This window comes from Neoarius graeffei, chromosome 20 (assembly GCF_027579695.1).
Source record: "Neoarius graeffei isolate fNeoGra1 chromosome 20, fNeoGra1.pri, whole genome shotgun sequence".
In the NCBI taxonomy this organism is placed as follows: Eukaryota; Metazoa; Chordata; class Actinopteri; order Siluriformes; family Ariidae; genus Neoarius; species Neoarius graeffei.
The window spans coordinates 55,607,414-55,625,189 of record NC_083588.1 but is presented as its reverse complement, the minus strand read 5'-3'; the positions used below and the strand labels follow the sequence as shown (position 1 = coordinate 55,625,189).

Below are 17,776 nucleotides of genomic sequence, written 5' to 3'. Positions count from 1 at the left end.
GGATTGGCAAGAATCATGGCTCCAACAAGAGAGATGTCTCTTGAAACAAAAGAGAGGATTGTCAAACTTCTTAAAGAAGGTAACTCTTCACGCATGCTTGCCAAAGATGTAGGCTGTTCAGTCAGCTGTATCTAAGATATGGACCAAGTACAAACAGCATGGGAAGGTTTTTAAAGCCAAGCGTACTGGTAGACCAAGGAAGACATCAAAGCGTCAAGACAAAAAAAACTTAAGGCCATGTGTCTTGAAAACCGAAAAAGTACAAAACAAATGAAGCATAAATGGGAGGAAGCTGGAGTCAATGTACAAGTATGTGACCGAACCGTGAGAAATCGCCTAAAGGAAATGGGATTTTCATATAGGAAAGCTAAAAGAAAACCATCATGGACACCTAAACAGAAAAGAACAAGACTACAATGGGCTAAGGAGAAGCAATCATGGACTGTGGATGACTGGATGAAAGTTATCTTCAGTGATGAATCACGAATCTGCATTGGACAAGGTGATGATGCTGGAACTTTTGTTTGGTGCCGTTCCAGTGAGATTTATGAAGAGGACTGCCTGAAGAAAACATCCAAATTTCCACAATCCTTGATGATATGGGGCTGCATGTCAGGCAAAGGCACTGGGGAGATGGCTGTGGTTACTTCTTCAATAAATGCACAGGTTTACATTGACACTTTGGATAGTTTTCTTATCCCTTCAATTGAAAAGATGTTTGGGGATGATGAAATAATTTTCCAAGATGACAATGCATCGTGCCATAGAGCAAAAACTGTGAAAGCATTCCTTGGTGAAAGACACATCCAGTCAATGTCATGGCCTGCAAATAGTCCAGATCTCAACCCAATAGAAAACTTGTGGTGGAAATTGAAAAAAATGGTCCAGGACAAGGCTCCGGACTGCAAAGCTGATCTGGCAACTGCAATCAAAGAGAGTTGGCACCAGATTGATGAAGAATACTGTTTGTCACTCATCAAGTCCATGCCTAAGAGACTGCAAGCCGTTATAAAAGCCAGAGGTGGTGCAACTAAGTACTAGTGATGTGTTTTGAATGTTCTTTTGTTTGTCTGTTTTTCATGATTCCATATTTTTTTCCTCAGAATTGAGTGATTCCATAATTTTTTTCCCCTGTGCTTGGTCTATAAAAGTAACATTTACTGACTTCCACAATGCTTTTTCTTCATTTCTTTTAGTGTTTCTGAAGACCAAGAAGGTGCACTTTGGAATGACTTTATTATTGTATCATGTTTGTGATCTGAGTTTGTTCTACAGAATAAAACGTCTGAATGAGTGCTCATTCAAGACTGGTGATTCCATACTTTTTGCCAGGGGTTGTAAATGCCATGAATGTAATGTTTTATAATGGGTGCTCGGATAGTTGTTCTGGCTAGAAGGAGAAATCTAAGGTTTGGATTATTAATGCAGATTCTAATCCATCATCACTCTATAGCAACAAGTTACACAGGGACTTGTATGGCAGATACTCCACGTAAACAAACATTAAAATTGTTGGTACGTGAGAAGCTTTTTTTTTTTTTTTTTGAAGGAGTCCAGTACTTCATAAGAGTCAAAGGTAAAGCTGTAAGTTTTCAGTCTGATGCAAAAGCACTCTCCATCCAGCATCCAGTCACTAAGAGGTCATTGTTGAAGAATGGAAAAAGATCGATGTTGCAAAATGTCGCCAACTTGTTCATTCCATGCCTAGAAGACTTGGTGCTGTCATTAAAAATCATGGAGGCCATACAAAGTACTAGATGGGGTGTACTCATTTTTGCATCACCCTAATTTGAGTAAAACTCATCTCATCTCATTATCTCTAGCCGCTTTATCCTTCTACAGGGTCGCAGGCAAGCTGGAGCCTATCCCAGCTGACTACGGGCGAAAGGCGGGGTAGACCCTGGACAAGTCGCCAGGTCATCACAGGGCTGACACATAGACACAGACAACCATTCACATTCACACCTACGGTCAATTTAGAGTTAACCTAACCTGCATGTCTTTGGACTGTGGGGGAAACCAGAGCACCCGGAGGAAACCCACGCGGACACGGGGAGAACATGCAAACTCTGCACAGAAAGGCCCTCGCCGGCCCCGGGGCTCGAACCCAGGACCTTCTTGCTGTGAGGCGACAGCGCTAACCACTACACCATCGTGCTGCCTTGAGTAAAACTGAAAAACTTAATCGAAGTTATATTATTAACCTTACTTTTTCCTGTTATAAAGTTAAACAGATGTTATATTAAACTTTGTCTTTTCAACATTTTGGAAATTGTTTGTGTTCATTGAGATATTGTTTAAAATGTTACTTTTCAAAGGGGGTGCACTCATTTACGCTCAGCACTGTAGGTTAACTGGCGACTCTACAGGCATTTTAGGTGTGAATATCTGAGCACGATAGACTGGTACCAAAATTCAAAAAAGTGCTTATTTAAGGAGTTAAAGGCATTTTTGAGACAAAGTTGGCAAACAGTCTTATTTTGTCAATTTGGGTGTGCCGAATTCAAATCTGCAATATGCCGAGCTCTATCTGACCTCTGTTGACCTCTAGAGGTCATTGAACTTTGGGCCTGTAAACGTCTCAGCTGAACCCAGTTTCTCAGCTTTCTAAGGAATGAAATGTACTAAAATGATTAATGAAGTTACCAAATAGCCTTGTTTGTTAAATGTTTGGGTGCTGAATTCATTTTTCATTTGTAAAACGACATATGACCTCTGATAACCTCAAGGTCATTAAGCTTGGCCTATGGAGCACTTGCATGTGACGTCACAGCCGATCCAGATTGTGACAGACACCATCTTGTCGGTCAAACGCCATATTTCCGCCTTCTACTTCTGGTTCTACTTCTACCTTTTCTTCTGGAAAACCCTACTATATACAATTCTACTACAACAGCTGCGGCTACAAGCTCTCCCTACCTGTGCATGTTTTTTATGTTGTTCGTCTGTACCGGACTTCAATATCCACTACAACCGTATGGACTTGCTGGACATTGGTTTCCAGCAAAAAATGATGGTTTGTAGCGATTTCCATCGCATGCACAACATTCCGGACGAGATAGCGAGACCAGCAGGGTCTCCGTGGATTGTTATCGGAAGCAAAGCGAAGGAGGCGGCGTCGGGAGCGGAAGCAAAAGCGAGGCTGCAGAGCGGCCTGTTGACTAAGCTCAGAAAACAGCCACTCAAATCTCCACTGCTAAGCCTCTACCTCTCCAACGCTAGATCCATGTAAACAACACAGACGATTTGGAATTACAGCTGGAATTACCTTATTCTATTCTATAATCGGCTGGTCAGTGCTAGTATTGAGATGCTGGCCTCTTCTGCCCCTCGGACCTGCTTGATCCATCCTGGTGCCCTGTGTCTGGTCGGAGTTTTATCGCACCGCTCCTGTGAAGGACGGCCCCATGAGGACAGTTGAGGGTTATACCTGTTAAAACTGTTAATATTACAGTCAGGCTGTCTGTTGTTGCCAAAATGAGGATGGGTTCCCTTTTGAGTCTGGTTCCTCTTGAGGTTTCTTCCTCATGTCGTCTGAGGGAGTTTTTCCTTGCCACCGTCGCCACAGGCTTGCTCATTGGGGATAGATTAGGGATAAAATTAGCTCATGTTTTAAGTCGTTCAAATTCTGGACAGCTGCTTTGCGACAATGTTTATTGTTAAAAGGTGCTGCTGGCAGCCGCTCTACTACTTGTAGACTGGTACCAAAATCCAGAATTGAGACAAAGTTGGCAAGCAGTCTTATTGTCTCAATTTGGGTGTGCCGAATTCAAATCTGCAATATGCCGAGCTCTATCTGACCTCTAGAGGTCATTGAACTTTGGGCCTGTAAACGTCTCAGCTGAACCTAGTTTCTCAGCTTTCTAAGGAATGAAATGTACTAAAATGATTAATGAAGTTAGCAAATGGCCTTGTTTGTTAAATGTTTGGGTGCTGAATTCATTTTTCATTTGTAAAACGACATATGACCTCTGATAACCTCAAGGTCATTAAACTTGGCCTATAGGCCTATGCATTTAACGGCATTTTTAAACTGACTTTACTCCCCCAAAAAGAATATGAACAGACAAAAAACAAATAGAAAGGAACAAATACAACATTAAATGCCAGTCCATGTACATGTGACTTACTTTTCACAATGAGAATGCCTCGGCGATCACCTTACATAACATTGCATTACATTTAGCGGTTATTGTTTATACAAAGCTACTGAAAAAAGGGCAGATTCAGCAGCATACAAAATGTGGGGGCGTACAGGGTATACAGGTTAATCAGGGTTAGTATATAGGAGAGTTTTTTTCTTTGTTGTTTGTAAAGGCTTTACCCCGTTTAAAACAAAAAAAAAACAAAGAAAAAAAAACTCTCCTATATACTAACCCTGATTAACCTGTATGCCCTGTACGCCCCCACATTTTGTATGCTGCTGAATCTGTCCTTTTTTCAGTAGCTTTGTATAAACAATAACCGCTAAATGTAATGCAATGTTATGTAAGGTGATCGCCTAGGCGTTCTCATTGTGAAAAGTAAGTCACATGTACATGGACTGGCATTTAATGTTGTATTTGTCCTTTCTATTTGTTTTTTGTCTGTTCATATTCTTTTTGGGGGAGTAAAGTCAGTTTAAAAATGTCGTTAAATGCATAGGCCTATAGGCCTAGTTTAATGACCTTGAGGTTATCAGAGGTCATATGTCGTTTTACAAATGAAAAATGAATTCAGCACCCAAACATTTAACAAACAAGGCCATTTGCTAACTTTATTAATCATTTTAGTACATTTCATTCCTTAGAAAGCTGAGAAACTGGGTTCAGCTGAGACGTTTACAGGCCCAAAGTTCAATGACCTCTAGAGGTCAACAGAGGTCAGATAGAGCTCGGCATATTGCAGATTTTAATTCGGCACACCCAAATTGAGACAATAAGACTGCTTGCCGACTTTGTCTCAAAAATGCCTTTGAGTGTCACAATTCTGGATTTTGGTACCAGTCTACGAGTAGTAGAGCGGCTGCCAGCGGCACCTTTGCATGCCTTCAACTCGACCATGCTGAGCTGCGTCCTCCTTTATTCAGCTGTAAGAAAGGATGAGTCCATCGCTATTGAACTCACGGAAATGACGCTATGCAAGTCCGGTATCGGGGAGGCTGGTGAGGGAGTACCAGTTTACAACACCTATGCACTATGATGCAAAAAGGTCACGGGAAACTGCTTCACAAACATTCCACCTATAAAACCAGAACCAGATCCATATTCCCTGATTAAAATTGAAATATTTTTCACCAATGGGCGGCACGGTGGTGTAGTGGTTAGCGCTGTCGCCTCACAGCAAGAAGGTCCGGGTTCGAGCCCCGTGGCCGGCGAGGGCCTTTCTGTGTGGAGTTTGCATGTTCTCCCCGTGTCCGCGTGGGTTTCCTCCGGGTGCTCCGGTTTCCCCCACAGTCCAAAGACATGCAGGTTAGGTTAACTGGTGACTCTAAATTGACCGTAGGTGTGAATGTGAGTGTGAATGGTTGTCTGTGTCCATGTGTCAGCCCTGTGATGACCTGGCGACTTGTCCAGGGTGTACCCCGCCTTTCGCCCGTAGTCAACTGGGATAGGCTCCAGCTCGCCTGCGACCCTGTAGAACAGGATAAAGCGGCTAGAGATAATGAGATGAGATATTTCTCACCATTTATTTATTATAAGATTTCTTCATGCCTCTGTAGACATGCTTAAACCTGGCTAACGTGTACAAGGTGACAGAAAGGCAGCGAGCAGGAACTTACGAGCGCTTACGGAACTACATGTCGCAATTCATCTTTCACCAAAGCAAATACAATGGGAGCCATGACCTTTTTTTCCCTTTAAAAGCCATTTCATTTCACTTCTCAAATACGGAGAATAAAGCATAAATGTTGACAAACGTTGAGCCAACAAACCGATGATCCTCCTCAGACTTCCTCAATATCAATCCGCATTTTGTTCCCCTTCTTCTTCTTGAAAACGGTGAATGAAGCAGGTCAAGCAAACAGTGTCGCTTTCAAAGATTTATCTGCAGGAGCGCTGAAAGGGTCTGAGAACACACAGCTTAAAACAAACTGATATTCAATAATTCGCTGATTAAATATCTCTCTCTTCCTTACACACACACGCATGGGGAACTGTCCTCTTCCATGGTGTGTGGGTAATATTGGGGAAGTCGGGGAAAACAAGTTCTCTTACAAATAATACAATCACATTAGCCATAACGGACTGCAAAATGTAAATATCATGAGAAACGATTTATGAGAATAATCATTCGCCACATTATTATCTTCAGATAAAATGGTTTCAAGAGTTTCCTAAAGGTTTAAGTGTGGGTTGGATGGCAAACCAAATCTACCCCAGGCATCACCGCACATGTATTTCAGAAGAAATCTGACCCTCATCCAAATCCTCAAATGTGTCTTGGCCTGTCCAAGTGACATTCCAAAGGAGCCAGAGCAGTAAGTGGTACTTTCAGCAAAAATTAAGTTTATACAGTGTCTTGCAAAAGCATTCATCCCCCTTGCGTTTGTCCTGTTTTGTCGCATTACAAGCTGGAATTAAAACGGATTTTTGTGCAGTTAATACCATTTGATTTACACAACATGCCTAGCACTTTAAAAGGTGCACATAGTTTTTTCTAATTAACCCCGCCGACAGTAGTCGGAGGGGTTATTATTTTCACCTGCGTCAGTCTGTGTGTGTGTGTGTGTGTGTGTATCTGTCTGTCTGTCTGCAAGATATCTCAAGACCCAATGGATCGATTTGGACCAAATTTTGTACGTGTTGCCAATCACCCAGGAAGGAAACCATTAAATTTTGGAGGTCAAAGGTCAAGGTCATGGCAGAACTTCGAAATTTTCGCCCAATGTATTTTAATAGGGAAAAGGCGGGGTTTGCACTCGTTAGAGTGTCCCTGTCTAGTTGTTTTTCCTTCAATCCTGACCAGCTTTCTGTCCCTGCAGATGAAAAACATCCCCACAGCATGATGCTGCCACCACCATGCTTCACTGTAGGAACGGTATTCTCAGGGTGTTGGGTTTGCACCACATGTGGCATTTCCCATGATGGCCAAAAAAGTCAATTTTAGTTTTATCTGACCAGAAAGTCTTCTTCCATGAGTTTGGGGAGTCTACCACATGCTGCTGGGCAAACTCCAAACACGTTTTCTTATTTTTTCTTGAAGCAATGGATTTTTTTCTGGCCACTCTTCCATAAAGCCCCACTCTGTGGAGTGTACGGCTTAAAGGGGTCCTATGGACAGATACTCCCATCCCAGCTGTGGATCTTTGGTGTCTTTGTTGCATCTCTGATTAATACCCACCTTGCCTTGTCTGTGAGTTTTGATGGGCGGCCTTCTCTTGTCAGGTTTGTAGTGGTGCCATATTCTTTCCATTTTGTTATAATGGATTCAATGGTACTCTGTGGGATATTCAAAGTTTGGGATATCTTTTAAATAACCCAACCCTGATCTATACTTCTCCACAACTTTGTCTCTGACCTGTTTGGAGGCTTCTTAGTTTTCATGTTGCTTGCTTAGTCGTGTTGCAGAGTCGGGGTGCTTCCAGAACAGGTTGATTTATCCAGACATCATGTGACCGATCATGTGACACTGATTGCACACAGGTGGATCTTAAATCAACTAATTATGTGACTTATGAAGTGAACTGGGTGGACCAGCTCTTATTCAGGGGTTTCATACAAAGGGGGGGGGATACTTGTGCACACTCCAGATTTCTGTTTTTTCATCTTAACCTCTTAAGACCCAAGCTGTTTTTTTACATGCATTTTTTATTTCTTTTTGCTATTTGGGCTTATTAGAACCTGATTAAAATAAAAACTAAGCATCATCTTTGATAAGATGTACTTTTTGAGAAAAAGTATGTCCACATATGTGGATTCTTGTTCTGAATTTCTAAAAAGTGCTGTCCACGTATGTGACCGCTAGGCCCGAGGAGGTTAATTATTGTTTGTCTCACAATAAAAAACAATTTGCACCTTTAAAGCGCTAGTCACGTGTAAATCAAATGGTGCTAACCCCCCCAAAAAAATGCATTTTAATTCCAGCTTTTAATGCAACAAAATAGAACAAACACTGAGGGGGATGAATACTTTTGCAAAATACCATGTCAAATAAAACATGCTGTTCTAAATATTAGGTATTCTAATTAATATATATATATATATATATATATATATATATATATATATATATATATATATTAATCCTCTTCATAGTATTTACCACCAAGTTACAGAAATATTCAGGACTCTTTGAGCAGAGATAGATCAGTATCAGTGCCTGTTAGCCACTAAAATGTTGCTGGTTCAAATCCCAGAAAACTACCATTGCAAGAAAGCCCTGATCAAGAAAGGCCTTTAATCCTAAACTGCAAAAGCAGCTGAAATCACCACACTTTAGAAACTTGGTGAGCAGAAAAGCATCTCAGAAAGCTCGCCATGTCGACCCTGAAGAAGGATGGGCTACAACAAGTGGAAGAGGACACTGGTTCCTCATCTGTCAGCCAAGCCAGAGGAACCCAAAGCTACATGGAGTACAGGCTCATTCAAACTGGGCACTTGGAGAAACCGCTTCCTGGTCTGATGAATCTCAAAATCAGTGAAGTAGTTCTGGTATGCATTACATACGGCTGGGTCAGAATTTGGTATCAACAGCATGAATCCCAACCTGCCTTGGGTTGGGATCCATGGATCAGCATCCATGGGTCAGCAATTCAGGTTAGTGGTGGTGAAAGTGTGCAATCTATCGATGCTGGAGGAATCACTGCAGCTTCCAGAGGATGGACGGAAATCTAAACAATTTGAGACAAAATAAGTGCTTTAACTGAACATAACAGGAGAGGCTCTTTGCCATGATACACTGAGCTGTAAAGGGTTGAGCAGGACTCTGAGCTCTGTAGCAACCACTAGAAAAGAGATATGGCGAGTTAAACACAAGAGCATCGGGTTGGGCGGGAGAAGATCCTGTTAGTCATTTTATGTTGGAAAGAAAATTTAACAAGACACTTTTTTTTTTTTTTTTAGCGTCATAATTTCCAATGACGCATGCGAAACAAATACCCTTTTCTTAAGTGCAATAAAAACTCACTTTGAACCCAGAGCGCTGGACATATTTCAGTGCACATCTCAGCAAAATAAGCTCCAAGGACTGCTTTGCAACAGTCATAAAACAATAATGAACAGAAGCACGGAAACACCTACACTGATAACAGCATTTTATTTTTTTAACCCCTAATCAATAATAAATCCAAAGGGACAGGTATAGCCCTGTGAGTCAGATCACAAGAATCTGTCATAAAATAAAATAAGACAGAAGGAACGTGAGCTACAAAATTTTGGTGTGATGACAAAACGGGCAAGAAAACAAACAAACAAAAAAAAAAACAGAAGAAACATGTTAGTGTTCTGGTACGTTGTATGTAAACAATAAGAATACATCGTTTTGGTTTGGTGAGAAGAGAAAAGTCACATTGAGGAGAATGTGTGATTCTGGTTTTTGTTTTTTTTTTAGTATGAAATGGACACTAGGTGTTTACCAGTCTGAATGAGAGGTCGACACTTTCCCTGCGCTGATAACAAAAGGCTAAAACGTAGACAAACTGAATTCAACCTGCGACACGGAGCACATGCATGAGCAAGCCGGTGTGTGAATGTGTTCAGTCATCCAGGATATCAGTGACTGGACTTTGACTTTTCATTTAACACCAGAACTGATAAACGTCCAAAAATTATTGGTGAAATGTTGCAACGATTACAGTACAAATCCAGTCAGCAAAATTCACTGCTCTGAGAGAACGAGAGCTGTTCAGCTATCAGTTCATACCGTTAAAATCAACACAAACTGGTTCAGACCTGTTATAAGGTCCGTTTGTACCCCATTGGTCAGAAACCGTTGAAGAAAAATTCACCAAAAGACTGCAGATTTGGTTTTCTATCATATACTTTTACATGATGTGCCATCATTTCATCTATTTATTCGTACACCATTTGTATAATAATTCGACCTGAGGCGAACAGAAAACTGGGGTATTTTTACAAATACAAATTTAAGATTAGTGTAAAAAAAAAAAAAAAGGTGGATCAAATTTCCACTACTGTTAAAAGAGCAGAGGTAAACCTGCTCCAGTCTCAGTGCCATAGTTCAAGCAAAACTCCACCCTGAAACACATTACACACACTTATACTGAAATATTTGCGATAAAACTTTTCCAATAATTCTGGTGCTGTATTTTCTTTTTTAATTATTCCTAGAAAAGTTAGGGGTTGAGACCTGAAACCTAGTTCCAAATTAGAACCGAAAACAAAATCCTAGGTGCCTGTTTAAAAACAATCAATCAGTTCTGCAAAAACATTTCATTATTGCAAACAAAGGCGACACATCTGCCAGGACCTGTCTACATGACCATGCAACAGCGCGTCCATGCGTCTAGATACGATTTAACACGCACGGCTAACAGCACCACGGTGTGAAAGATGGACCACTTGAAATGGCCAGCAGTTATGCTTGGTTATCTAAACATTTGGCTTTTTTTTTTTTTTTTTTTAAAAACATTGTGGAACTGAAACGGGGAAGAGACAAAATCAGAATCGACAAAATTCAAACAATCCTCAATCCTCGTGGTTGCATGTAGCGCTGTAATCACAGGTAGACATTTCTAGTGTAGTTACAACAGGAGTTATTCGATCCACATTCACTGGATATGAGCAATCGTGCGCTCGAGCATCTTAAAATCCAGTAAATATCAATAGTCAAAAAACACAGCCAATGTAGAAATACGATAACTCCATAAATCACAACCCACATTCACGTGTTACCAGTAATTCTCTGGGATACAACTGTAGACATAGGACTGTAATAGTTCTGGAAATGTATCCAAAATTATTCTATCCACGTTCACTGGATATGAGCAATCGCGTGCTCCGTCCGATTGGCTACTCTACTACTAGGAGATCAGCTCATATACCATGAGTAGAGGAGAAACAAAATGACAGAGCGTGTTGCTCAACCAACCGAGGACGAAATAAAAACGACTCGAAAACACTCCGCCTGAAAAAAAAAACAGCAACAAAATATGAAATGAAAGTATTTGATGGTAAGAACTTTTTTTTTTCCAAGAATTATTATTATTATTATTATTATAGCATTTTTCACAAATTGCTACCGTCACTTCGCCGGTTTGTTTACACCAAGCAGAAATGATTTTGTCGGACGTTTTGTATAAAAGTTTTTAATTTATCGAATTTGCAAGAAATAAAAACGCTCCGTTTCTCAATCCAGTTAACGTGGATAGAATACGCACCTCGTCGGCTATCGGCTCACGTACGACTGGATTTCGTGGAATAACTTAAATGGTCTCGCACGCAATGGACAATGATCACGGGTCAAGGGGGTTAGAGACGAATCGAGAGCTGGATCCCACTGCACCACTATCATATCAGCAGGTAGTTGAATGGCAGTGTGGGTAATGTCAGAAACTTGACCAAAAACATCAACTTAGAATTTTGTGATTAAAAATTGCAACACGACTGAAAATCATTTGTTAAATATAAAGGACGATATGCAAGTTGTTCAGGGTGGATTTGAGAGGTCACGTTCTCGAGAAGGCTGTCTCTAGACAGACTGGTTAAAAGAGGGGGGAAAAAAAATAAAAAGAGGATTTTCTCTACTAAAGCTGAATCGTCCCTGCTACATGCGCACGTCAGTCTGTCCTGTATCCCTGCTTGTGTCATCAGTAACATGAGGTATAAAGCGATCAGCTATGACGACTCATTGAGAACAGCCATACGAGTATCCTCGGTTGCTACAAACACAGTACTTGGTTCTAGTGGTCACTTTTGTTCCCCGTGAGATCTGCTTTCAGAGGGTTCGGTCTGAAGAAAGTCAGTAGGTGCATATGAAAGCAAAAATAAGGGCTGATTTAAAAACAGAGACAGCAGCCAACAGTGGTGGCGGAAGACAATGCACTTACTCATGAAAAGGAAAAAAAAAAAATACTTAAATTATTCAGTACAAAACAAAGATGAAATGTAGTTGAAGATAATACTTCACCCTGCATGCTCACACAGTTCCAGCACTGCGAAATGCTTACAGTTTGTACTGCTTTTTTGGATCACCTGCCCACTGAGAGAGAGAGAAAAAAAAAAAAAAATCACAGCGTCTTTAGAGGGGCCAACACCATTTCCCCAGATTCAATACTACCAAAGAAATTTAAGCTCCCTCCCACTCTAGGCCTGCCCTACATACATCCAGAAGTCCAAAAAATAAAAAATAAAAAACAAGCAAGCTTCCCCCCCACACACACACACAAAATAACCCCACCCTCCATTTTACCCACTAAACCATGCTCGAAATGTAAGACCTCGTCATATCCATATAACCCTCCCACCCACCGTGTTACTAAAGCAAACCTCTTCCTGGTCTTTCCCTTGCCTGTCTTCCAAACATTGACTTTAGATTTGTTTAAAAAAAAATAGCAAGTCCACTGCTACAGAATGGACAGAATGCTGGGTCGCTTCATCCTGTATGAAAAACGAACAGGCTCAAAGTGCTCGACTGGACTCTTTTTCGAGATGAAGAAGGGGGGGAAAAGACAGGAGGTGAAAGAGGCACAGCATAGTCCTACGAGCTGGTGTGCTGAGAGGCACTCGTGCATGTATACACTGCGCCCTCTTGTGAGCAAGCCTTGGCTCTGCTCTCCAAAGGTGGACCCAAAAAAAAAAAAAAAAAGGGGTAGGGTGGGGGGAGAAAAACTGGGGTCGGGGATCTGGCGTAGAAGAAAGAGGAAAGAGCATGCTTGGACACGTCCCCTTCCGCAGCCCTACCGTTTAACCCCGATGTCACCCGCCATTCCCCAGAAAGGTTACATATGGTATCGTACATATAGATATTCTTATAAATATATATATATGGCCCTTATTGAAAGAAAATGTGAGCATTTCACATTGACATAAAAGTACCATAATCTCTATACAGCTACATGGAAAGTGTTGTCAGTGAAACAGAGCAGGCAGCAGTTTCGTTTCTGTGTCGCCCTCAAAAAAAAAAAAACCCAAAGAAACAAACAAACAAACAAAAAAAAACCCCACACAAAGCTTCTCTGGATTTGCAGAGTGATTTCCACCTCTTCGATGCATTATTGCTGCCCCTCTGATAAAATTCTCCTGTACACCTTTACACATTTTACCTGAGTAATACTTTAAAATCTTGTAACAGACAACGTCTTGGGGTTCCCCCCTCACCCCCACCGTCATTCTCCTTTTCCGGGCTACTCCCTGCTATTTCTAACCTCAAATTTATCTTACATTATTAAAACATGACCATTGGGTACAGAAACAGAGAGGGGGAGGGGAAGGGGGAAAAAAAAAAAAAACCTCAAAGTTCACCGCTACTCTATTTTCGCTTCATGAGGATGTTCTACTGATGAACAGAGCAGTCTCTACGACCCTATGAAAGAGGAAATATAATTACTAAAACGGCCTTTCCTTCCAAAAAGGAAACGAATTGAAAATACTTAAATTTGCATTTCATTTTGGCCTTCATAGGCCGACTGGGGTGAAATTCCATATTTTCAAAAATGGCAATGAGATAATTACGAAAACACAAAAAGCATTACAAAAATAATAATAAAATAGAACTAAATAATTAATAATAATAACAACAACAATAAAACAATAACAACAACAATGATACAAAAAGACAAAATAATGAATAAGCCGAAGCTCTGCAGCCAGATCAGTTGTAGCTTTGGCTTTGTGGGCTTTTGGTGTCGCTCACGCTGGCCAGAAGGCTGCTGTACCCTGAGAATTGCTCCACGTCTGCACCCGAGTCTGTACCGAACACCAAAGGCCGATGCCCGCCTTTAAACTGCCCTCCAAACGCCTGAGCAAAGTTCTCGATCTGATACGAGCCTTTGGCTGGGACCATTGAGAAGCCAGTGGCGCCGTTTTTAGGGCCTTGGCTGCCTTTCTGGCCGCTGAGGTCAGTGGTTGGAGCCGGGAGCTGGTAGGCGCTTGAGTTGGGGGTGTGTGGAGGAGCAGGAGGAGAGTTGGTGTGTTGTTTCTCCAGCTGTTCTGTCAGCTCCTGGGATGGGGTAAGCTGCTGCTGAGGCTGCTGGGAGTGTGCCGTGGGCTCCAGGCCACTCAAATGGAAGCCCTGCGAAGGCGACGAGCTCCCCAACAAGCCAAAGTGTGGCTTTGGCACAGAGGAACTGAGTATTGGAGATGAGGTGGAGGAGACCGGGAGGCCGAAGGAGAACTCCAGAGGGGTGGCTGTGTACGTCGGGAAAGAAGCTACGGTGCCGGATGAGGAAGAGGAGGAGGAAGGTGTCGGCCCGAGTACAAAGCCACCGCTGTGACTCGTTCTCTCGAGGGCCTGCAGGAGGAAGCGAGAGTACTCGTGCATTAAAGAAGCCTTGTCTGCACTCCCAGGGTGGTTCTCGGCGCCCATTGGGTCAACACCCTCGGCTGTGCCTTGCTCCAGTTCCACAGGATGTGGGTCAGATAAGTCAAAGGTCACATCAGGCTTGTGGCCATAGTGCTCCAGCAGACTTTGTAGCACCTCATCTGGGATTCCTGACTTGTCTGGTTTAATGTCAGCCAGAGGCGACGAGTCAAGAAGCCCCAGTGAGGAGTCTCCGTCCATTACTCCAGACACAATGCCCTGAACGACCACCGGCTGGGGCTGCAAGTGGCTCACGCCCACGTCATAGCCAGAAGCTCCACCCCCTACCCCACCGTTGCTGGTTGCATTCAAGTAGCGCCGCTTCTTCACAAACTGCATGGCGTCGTCATAGTTGGCGCTGTTGTTGCTGCTACTTTGGCCTGCTTTGTGGCTCTGGAGGAGGCCCATGCCAGCATCATCCATGCCAGCGTTACCAGTCAGTTCCATGCTGCCAGACTTGGACTGGGCGTTTTTCTCCAAGCCTTTCCTGTGGCCCTTTTTAAACGCCAGTTTGGGTGCTGGCACTGGTTCTCCGTGCATGCTGGGCCCTGGATGGGATGCTGATGTAGAAGATAGTGAGAGTCCATGGTTGTCCACAGTGTTAAAATCGTGCAGGGCATACTCCTCTGTCCCCTGACTGTGTGAGGGCCCTGACGTCCTCTTGCGTTTGCCACCCTCGGCACTATTTTTGGACTTGCCTCGTTTGCGGCCTGGTGTGGTCACGCTTCCCTGAGTGATTGCGTAGCTGCCGTGCCCGCCGTGGGCCTCCCTACCCAGCTCGACCTCATCCAAATCCTTCTTTACCACGTCTCCGCATGTCCGCTTGTGCTTCAACAACCGATCTGTCCTGGAAAAATACTGGAAGGGACACAAAGCTATTAAAAAGTCTGTAGGAAGAAAATTTGTCTGTCTTTTTTTTTTTTTACTACATACAGTGGTATGCAAAAGTTTGGGCACCCCTGGTCAAAACTGCTGTTACTGTGAACAGTTAAGCAAGTTGAAGACGAAATGATGTCCAAAAGGCATAAAGTTAAAGATGACTCATTCCCTTTATATTTTAAGCAAAAACTATTTTTTATTTCCATCTTTTACATTTTCAAAATGACAAAAAAGGAAAAGGGCCCGAAGCAAAAGTTTGGGCACCCTGCATGGTTAGTACCTAGTAACACCCCCTTTGGCAAGCATCACAGCTTGTAAACACTTTTTCTTTCAGTTCTTACCTGGGGGATTTTCACACATTCGTTCTTGCAAAAGGCTTCCAGTTCTACAAGTTTCTTGGGCTGTCTTGCATGCACTGCTCTTTTGAGATCTATCCACAGATTTTCAATGATGTTTAGATCAGGGGACTGTGAGGGCCAGGGCAAAACCTTCAGCTTGGGCCTCTTGAGGTATTCCATTGGAGATTTTGAGGTGTGTTTTGGATCATCGTCTTATTGTAGGACCCATCCTCTTTTTAACTTCAACTTTTTTACAGATGGTGTGATGTTTGCTTCCAGAGTTTGCTGGCATTTATTCGAATCCATGCTTCCCTCGACCAATGAAATGTGCCCTGTGCCACTGGCTGCAACACGACCCCAAAGCATGATCGATCCACACCCATGCTTCAGAGTTGGAGAGGTGTTCTTTTCCTGGAATTTGGCACCCTTTTTTCTCCAAACATACCTTTGCACATTATGGCCAAAAAGTTCTATTTTGATTTCATCAGTCCACAGGACTTGTTTCCAAAATGCATCAGGCTTATTTAGATGTTCATTTGCAAACTTCAGACACTGACTTTTGTGGCTAGGACGCAGGAACGTTTTTCTTCTGATGACTCTTCCATGAAGGTCATATTTATTCAGGTGTCGCTGCATAGTAGAACAGTGCACCACCACTCCAGGGTCTGCTAAATCTTTCTGAAGGTCTTTTGCAGTTAAACAGGGGTTTTTATTTGCCTTTCTAGCAATCCAACGAGCAGTTCTTTCAGAAAGTTTTCTTCATCTTCCAGACCTCACCTTGATCTCCACTGTTTCTGTTAACTGCCATTTCTTAATAACATTAGTCTGAGGAAACGGCTACCTGAAAACACTTTGCTACGTTCTTGTAGCCTTCTCCTGCTTTATGAACATCAATTATTTTATTATTCAGAATGCGATGGAGTTGCTTAGAGGAGCCCATGGCTGTTGATTTTAGGGACAAGTTTGAGGAGTCAGAGAATTTATACAGCTTTGAAATCTGCATCATCTGACCTTTCCTAACGAAGAATTTGAACAAGCCACAGCTCAATAAGCAAATTAAGGTCTGGAACCTTGGTAAAAGTTACCTGACAACTCAAATGTATTGGGGTGCCCAACTTTCACATGGTGTTCCTTTTCTTTTTTTCCACTCTCCAATTGTACAAAACAAACAAACAAAAAAAAATACACAAATCTTGCAGAAAACGCTGTAAAGAAATGTCGTCTTTACCTTTATGCCTTTTGGTGATCAGTTCATCTTCTGCTCACTTAACTATTCACAGTAACAGACATTTTCAGTAAGGGTGCCCAAACTTTTGCAAACCTCATCATTTCTACAGCTACATATTTAACTCCTTTGTGTTGCATGTCTGCCACCTACTGACCAATCAGAATCAAGAATTCAACAATGTTTCGGTAAAAAAGCCCAGTTCCACAACACCGATAACAACTATAACTACAACTAGCTATAAATAAATCAATCCTCTGCAGTTTATGTGGTGTGTGTGTGTGTATATATATATATATATATATATATATATATATATATATATATATATATATATATATATAAATTATATATATATAAATAAAATATATATATATATATATATATAAATAAAATATATATATATATATATATATAAATAAAATATATATATATATATAAATAAAATATATATATATATATATAAATAAAATATATATATATATATATAAATAAAATATATATATATATATATATATATATAAATAAAATATATATATAAATAAAATATATATATATATATATAAATAAAATATATATATATAAATAAAATATATATATATAAATAAAATATATATATATAAATAAAATATATATATATAAATAAAATATATATATATAAATAAAATATATATATATAAATAAAATATATATATATAAATAAAATATATATATATAAATAAAATATATATATATAAATAAAATATATATATATAAATAAAATATATATATATAAATAAAATATATATATATATATATATATATATATATATATATATATATATATATATATATATATATATATATATATATATAAAATACAAAATATGGATCT

At 40.9% G+C, this 17,776-nt stretch overlaps 1 protein-coding gene across 1 annotated transcript in view; it reads right to left on the bottom strand.

The window, feature by feature from the left end:
* Positions 1-9,220: 9,220 nt before the first annotated feature.
* The window catches only part of znf281a (zinc finger protein 281a), an 80,570-nt gene continuing 72,014 nt past the window's right edge, over positions 9,221-17,776 (bottom strand). Inside the window, exon 7 of the mRNA XM_060902044.1 lies at positions 9,221-15,318. Coding sequence (XP_060758027.1) covers positions 13,753-15,318 — 1,566 coding nt within the window. The 3' untranslated portion in view covers positions 9,221-13,752. The remainder of the gene's footprint in view (positions 15,319-17,776) is intronic.